This window comes from Megascapheus bottae, chromosome 29 (assembly GCF_031878675.1).
Source record: "Megascapheus bottae isolate mThoBot1 chromosome 29, mThoBot2.hap1, whole genome shotgun sequence".
Lineage (NCBI taxonomy): Eukaryota > Metazoa > Chordata > Mammalia > Rodentia > Geomyidae > Megascapheus > Megascapheus bottae.
The window spans coordinates 994803-1001927 of record NC_143537.1 but is presented as its reverse complement, the minus strand read 5'-3'; the positions used below and the strand labels follow the sequence as shown (position 1 = coordinate 1001927).

The 7125-nt window shown below is 48.6% G+C and overlaps 1 protein-coding gene across 1 annotated transcript; it reads left to right on the top strand.

The window, feature by feature from the left end:
* The first annotated feature begins 3546 nt into the window (after positions 1–3546).
* C29H5orf58 (chromosome 29 C5orf58 homolog) lies at positions 3547–6513 on the top strand. Its single transcript, XM_090320793.1, has 4 exons — positions 3547–3553; positions 3696–3790; positions 4994–5090; positions 6314–6513. Exons 1-4 carry the CDS (start codon positions 3547–3549, stop codon positions 6412–6414), a joined length of 300 nt encoding a protein of 99 aa, XP_090176919.1. The 3' UTR covers positions 6415–6513.
* The last annotated feature ends 612 nt before the right edge of the window (positions 6514–7125 follow it).

Here is a 7125-nt window from a genome sequence, read left to right as displayed (position 1 = left end):
ACTGAGTGTCAGGAACTGTACTTGGCAGAGGCAGAGCTGTGAAGGGAATTGCAGTTCTGCCTGGCTCAGCACCCCCTCGAGACTGTGGCAGAGGGCAAGCTGCCTGCCCCCTGCTACTACCAGGGGCCTAACTCCCAAGCATGCTCCACTCTAATTACGTGAGCATCATTTAGGACTAAGAGGAATTTTCTCCTGGTTCTGGGGTGGGGGGCCAACAATAAGTTTCAGTTGTATTCATGCATTGGAGATCTGCAGGAGACGCCCAGGATGCCAAAAGTCAAGGCTCTGCCAGTGAATGCAGATCTAGAGAGTCTTGCTATAGATGGGCTAAATCTGAGTCTTTGAGGTGGCCCCTAGATCTGTATTTTCACACATCTCTCCTGTATTGCTATGTAATATTCCAGAAGCCCCACTTTAAAGTGATTGGTGTGCCAGGCTGAGAGTGGCCCTGAAGAGATTAAAGCAGAAAGGCTTGGGAATTAAAATAAACTAGGCTGTTGAAAAAACTCACCATTAACATTTGGGTGGATATTCTTCTAAATTTGCTTTTCTTCTCAAATGCACTTGTTTTTCCATAAAACACAATGAACACATGCTCAGTGTAACTGACTTCTGAATGATGCCATTTTTTTCACTGTGTGAGAACTGATTGAAGAGGGCTGAGAGTGGGGATGAGGAGTAAAGTCCACACCGAGATCACACCTTCCAGGATCTCTGCCTTCAATACACAGAGCAGGTATTGTTGGGGATGGATGGTTGACACCGAATTGGAAACATATTTTATTTTGGGATAGAGACAGGTTTCCCTGATTGGTAGATCTCTGGAAATGAACATAACTTGTGCATGAATGTGCCTTGCTAGATAAAAAAACCAAGCACAGAGTTTTCACACAAAAAGACGTGGCAAGCAGCCATGAAGCCACAGTGCTTCGCTGAATGAAGTCTGCGTTTGCCCATCTGCTTGTATCATGGGGATACAGGAGGAGGAGGCGAGCAGAGACACACAGTGAGTGTCCCGGAAACACCGGGAATCCCCGGTACATCCTGGCCTCTGCTTCTCTTAGCTACATATTCTCCAGCTGTTTGCTTTTCTTTTCTCCTGGTTGAAGTTTCCCTTCAGCTTGTATTGCCATCCTCTCTTGCTTCTTGCTTCCTTGTAGAAGAGGAAGTGCAGAAAGCCAGGAACGTCTGGGTGTGTAGGTGTCTTCTTCACCTTCCTGGCCCTGGCCATGCTTTCCAGGTAAGGACTCTGCCTGTGCAGGCTCAGTTTGCTGCCTCCCAAATTCCTGTACTCAGGGGAGCATGTAATGGCACACAGGAAGGTTAATGATGAGGCAGGCAGAGGTCCTCAGACACAGAGTCCAGCATTGTTAGCTCATAAGGAGCAGACAGGGGAGGAAATGAGAGTCCTCAGAGCCAGCAGAAGTAAGAGGATTTATTTCATTTGTTTTCCTGGACTTTATGTCAAGAATCTGTAATAAAGTTAAGTGAGGAATTCATACTCAGGTCCATACACCACTTCATCACCTTGTTCTGGAACAGCTTTTGTCTTTATGGGGTAATTTGCCAGCTTTTTAATCTCTTTTACTTGATTAAAAAGCATCAACAACTGAATCCTGGGTTGGGTTCTAGTAAGGGTATCTGCAAACTTATTAAGGAAGATAGATTTTTTTTTAGGGTCTCAAGCTTTAAGAAGCAGATCATGCTTTTAAAGTTTTATTTTCTTACTAAAATAAAGCAACAAGCAGCCATCATTGCTCCAAGATAATTTCATACAATGCACTATTGTAGTTCATTTTTCTGGATGTTGAACTTTTATTCTCCTAAAATGCTTAGTCTAATAAAATGCAACGTTGATTTCTTTTGTGACTAACAACCCATTTAGCAATGAGCCTTTCCTAACAACAGTGGTGTGGCTCTGTAAGAAGTCATCAGCTAGTGGTGTGGCTCATGCCTGGCATCCTTACTATGCAGAGGGCGGAGATCCCCTCAGGATCACAGTTCAAAGCCAGCCTGGACAGTAAAGTCCAACTGACCAGCAAAGCACCAAAAGTGGAGGTAGAGCACTAGTCTTAAGCACTTAGGGCATGCCCAAACAGTGAGTTCAAGTCCCAGAAGCAGCACCAAAAATAAGTACATAAACAAACTGTCAAAGCCACCCCCGTGTCTCTGCTCAGCCAGCTGGGGAGCTTTCTGCTCACCCTGGACAGGAATGGTGAGGAAGCAGCGCTGCTCTCCACCCTCTCTTGCTGTCTACTTCAGCCCTGTGGTCAATGCTGCTCCCACTCCACAGGGTTTGTGCCCTGGTCATTCTCTTGAGCCCTTTCTGACTCTCCACACCATTCCTGACACTAGTGGGCACTGCTGTCTTGGCTGCTGTGTCCGGCTCAGCTGCTACTTTGATGTTGAATTATGTCTTCTTTAATGAAACAGAAATGGCCACCGGCTGCTGGAGACTCAGACCTATAATCCAAGTTAATTAGGAGGCCATGATCTGGAGTATCACAGTTCTAGGTCAACTTGGGCAGAAATATCTGTGAGACTCCATGTCCAAACCAGCTAGCAAAAACCCAGGCTAGAGGTGTGGCTCAAGTGGTAGAGTGACAGCTATGAGCAAAAATGTCAAGTGAGTGTGGGAGGCTCTGGGTTCAAGCCCATTACTGGCATTAATAAATTAGCTGAAAACAGCAATGCCATAGATAAGGCTGATCTAAAAATCAGCTACGTAATATCAATAAATAATGGTGAAACATATGCTTGATGCCAGCTACCTCGGAGTTACAAATAGTCTGAGGCTAATACCCATACAAAAATTCAAGACTCCATTGGGAAAATAAAATAAAATGGACCCGGGCCCAGTTCAAATAGTAGAGCATTTACCTAGCAAGTGTAAGGCACTAAGTTCAAACACCAGTACCACAGAGAAAATAGTAGAAAAACCAACAATTACACAGACCAAAGTTCTTACCACACACTGGGACAGCTGAAAGGACACTTGCTCTCAGTTCTCCTTTTTTAATCCTCTCTCATCTCTCAGGAAAGGAGCCGGAAGGTGCTCAGCTTACAACAGAGACAAGGCACTCGCCAATATTTATATGAACAATGAAGCCCTGGAACAAAACGGTGACTTGGGTAATTTAGGAATTTCTCTTGGAACTGGGAAGGGCACAGGATGCACACTGAGCATGAAGAAGTCTTAGAAGGAAAGGGGGCTGGGCCTAGTGGTGGTGGTGTGGGGGGAGGTGGGGAGTCATGTCATGCCAGTGGTGCAGGGGGAGTTTCCACGCAGCAGAGCAGACACTAAACAACATGGACTTCTCCTCACAGAATCCTCCCCATAGTGTCCAGAAGAAGATCTCCTCGGGTGCCAGATTGTGCTTAACGCCTCACACCCAGTCAGAACTCCTTTTAACAAGCGTCAGGCTGCCGAGTTCTGTGCCTGGCAGCGAGCTCACCTGATGACTCAAAACACTGCCCTGTTCCCATCGTCTTTGTTTTTCCCCCATTACTCTTGTTTATGTTTTATTCTCTCGACACTGCTGGTAGATGGACTGTAAGTGTGAATGTTAAAGGCAAACTTAAAATATGAAGGCCCTAAGAGTAACAGAAAAAACAAACAAAACCAAAAAGCCCAAGCTGCGGCAGCGACCCCGGCAGAGAGCTCAGCAGTCCCGGCTGATCACCACCTGGAGAAGACCCGACGGGAAGGGAGACCTGCGGGAGCCGGCAGAGCTCGCCGCGGCGGGGGCGCGGCTCCCTGCCGTGCCCCTCCTCTTGTCCAGCGCGGAAGGTAAGCACTGTAAAACGAGTCCCCACCGCGCCGCTGGCTGTCGAGGGCCCGGGCGCCAGGGTCGCGCCTGGCGGCGGGAGGAGGAGGAGACGACGGCTTTCCTAGGCCCTCCGGGCCACGGGCTCCGGGCCGGCGCCAGGCCTCGTCCCCGAGCCAAGCGCAGATGGCCCCCAGGCAGGCCGCCCCGGCTCGCGCGCCCCCCTCCGCTGCAGGAAGGCACGGGGATGCGCCTGGCCGGCCCGGCCCGCACGACGCCCGCAGCCTGACATCCAGAGCCTTCCTTCTCCACGCGCCCAGCCCGGGCCCCTCGGCTCCCACAATTCCACGGGTCGGAGAAGCTGGCCAATCGGACGCGGGCGGCCGGCCGGCGGGCCAATCAGGACGCGGGCCGCAGGGCGCAGGCGCGCTGGCCTCTGCGCGCGGGCCGTTGGAACCCGAGGGCGGCGGCCGCAGGTGGTGCAGGGCGGGCGGGCGCGGCGGGCGCGGCGGGCGGGGAGCCGCGGGGCCTCGTGCGGACGCCATCTTCCGTCGAGGGCGGGCGCCCCGACGGAGGCCCAGGCCTAGGCGGCTGAGCCGCGCGGCCTTCGCCGCAGGAGGTGGGCCCGGCCCGGAGGTGGACGCCGGCTTCCCGCGCGGGCCCGGGCCGGGCTGCGTGCAGGGCCGCGGGCAGGCCGTGGCCGGCCGGCACCCGGACAACGGCAGGTCTCTTTCAGGAGCCCGGAGGCCCCGGGGCGGAGATGTCCGGCGAGCGGGACCTGCGGGACCTGCGGGACCTGCGGGACCTGCGGGACCTGCGGGAGGTGAGGGCTCTCCCGGGATCCGGGCGCTGGCCGCTCACCACGGGTCTTGGGATGGGGTGTGAGCCGACCTCGGCCGTGTCCAGACGACGAGGCACGGGCGGGGACGCCCGCGTGTCAGGCACTTTGCCATCTCCTCGGTGAACCAGGACCAGATCCTAGCGCTTTACCACACGTTGAGGAGTCTGCGATCCCCGTGCCTGAGGCCGCCTCTGTGGATGTGGTCGGGAAGAACTCCAAGTGGAGTTGTTTTCAGTAGGAAAAATATACATGTTAATGGCTTCCTAGGTTAGGATTCCATTTATTAGAACTTCACACTTATTTCAGGTCAGAGATCTCAAATTGTTTTGTTTTTAAAGTACATGTAAATGCTTCTAATTTATACATTGTTTTGTTTTTCTTTAAGAATGAGAGGAGTCATGATACCGTTGACCATAAGCAGAAGGTGGAGACCATAATTGAAAACCTTAAGACAATTTCTAAGGAGGTGAGGAGGATGAAAGGTAGGTATGAAATCACTCAAAACGTTTGCATGTCAGTGTTACATAACAGCTCATTTATGCTCCTGCTGTGATGTTTTCCCCATGAATTAGGATTTCTGTATTAATACGTTGCAGTGTGATGTGAAGTAGACATATAAAGATGAGGATTGACCTAGGAGTTAGCAGACCTGATTCCTACCCTGACTCTAACAAGCTCCTATCAACCTGGACTCTCTTTAAATCTGCTTCTCTTTCTTTAGTACACTATTCTATGGAATACATCTATAAAATTCAGTGTTTTTTTTCATGAATTCCTACTAAGACCCTAAAGTTCATTTTGAATGAAGAATTATAATGTCATTAGATCCCATTTTGATTGTCTAATTATTGTAGTTTGGTAAGTATTTCATGAAATAAAATAGAAATAATATGGTAGACATATTCCTGAAGAGTTGTGTAGGTCACTCAGGAAGTTAGGATGTCAGGGATTTGTAGAACAAGACTAGAAGGAAAACTTCTGGTAAATATAGAGGATTAAATGAACATTCCTCATATCCCCACATCCTCCCCTAAATACTAATGTCCGTGATTAGTAGAATAAAAAGAACAGTCAAGAAGATAGGTCTGGAGAGTTAGTATCCCAGGAGACTTCTAGAAGATACTGCAGCAATGCTTTGGGAAGTCTGAGGAAGTATGATTTCTAACCTCAGTTTTAAAGCTAGTAAACCTTCAATTGGATCATTAGCAAATAGGAACCTTTAGCTCTATAATCCCCTACCTGGGATGTACTCAGGTTCTATTTCACTAAATAAGGCAGCAGACCAAAAGAGAAAAGCATAGGAATTCTGGAATAAGAACACTCCATATCAGCACTCAACCTCCCTTCTCCAATGTCCCAGGTACTCCTTTTATCTAGGGTAATGGAGAAGGTGGTTTGAGAGACATGAGCTGTATCATGGTCCTTAGGAGCTGTCAGTCCAGAGTGAAAAGACACACCTACTAGTAGAGCAAAATATCGCCATTAACTGGCTGGAGTACCTTGCAGGAAGGGGCACCTGGTATGTTACATAAGACGTGTACCTTGCAGGAAGGGGCACCTGGTATGTTACATAAGACGCAGCTTTGAAGAGTTGAGTCACAATGGGGCCCGCTGGAGTTGTGATTTGATCAGTAGTCATCTGGAAACAGCTATTTCAAGACGTAATCCATAGGCACTAGAATACATTTTCTTTCTGTTTTCTCAGAGCATGCTCAGGTACTGCTTTGTGACCTGACAATGCAGCTGGATCAGCCTGTGAAGACAAAACATGTAAAGGAAGCCAAAAAAAACAACAGCTCTGTCTGAATAGTTTCTCCATCAGGGTATTTTATTGTTTCTGACTTGGTTACTGAATGAATTGGATTTACAACTATACTTAATACCATTAAAAGAGTTCTGAATTAACATTTCATATTTCCAAAGGCTGTTTCAAAGCGATTTCAATGTGTTATGATGTGGCTGATTTATTTACCTGTTGGTACAACTATGCATGACATGGGAAGTTTGCCATAGAACCCTTCCTGCTTTTTACTTTAGGACACTGATAAAGAATTACTAGATTAATAATGGATTATAGGCATTTTAAACCAACCAGAACTCCTGTGGTAGTAGGTACCAAACACCAAATACAATCATCTCTAAAGAATCTGGACCTATGACTTAGATTTCATGGTTTCCATAAGCCCATCCACTGTCTGTTGGGCACCTGTGGGCTGGTCTCAGTCTCATCATAGGCTTGCTTTCTCCATCAGGTGTGTAAAAGGAGCTGGATTGGAGGCCGCATCTAGCTTCAGGTTACATTGCCATTGAGGCCCTCCGGAAAGAGACATCCCATGTCTTTCTTAGAGAGGGCCCCTGACTGGCCTGCACCATGTGGCAGTACAGTGTGGGTCCTAAAGCCTTTGGTTAAGAGAAGGGGCCCAGCCAGAAGGCTGAATGGAAATATTACACAATAATCCTTCAAAGGACTTATAACACCCATTTGCAAAGGGTATAAAGAAGGGAGCTATGACAGAG

Excerpts from the sequence above, each read along its gene's own strand:
- C29H5orf58 (XM_090320793.1), top strand. Across the intron at positions 3,791-4,993 it reads CCTCTTGTCCAGCGCGGAAG|AATGAGAGGAGTCATGATAC; the intron begins GTAAGCACTGTA and ends TTTTTCTTTAAG. Across the intron at positions 5,091-6,313 it reads GGAGGTGAGGAGGATGAAAG|AGCATGCTCAGGTACTGCTT; the intron begins GTAGGTATGAAA and ends CTGTTTTCTCAG.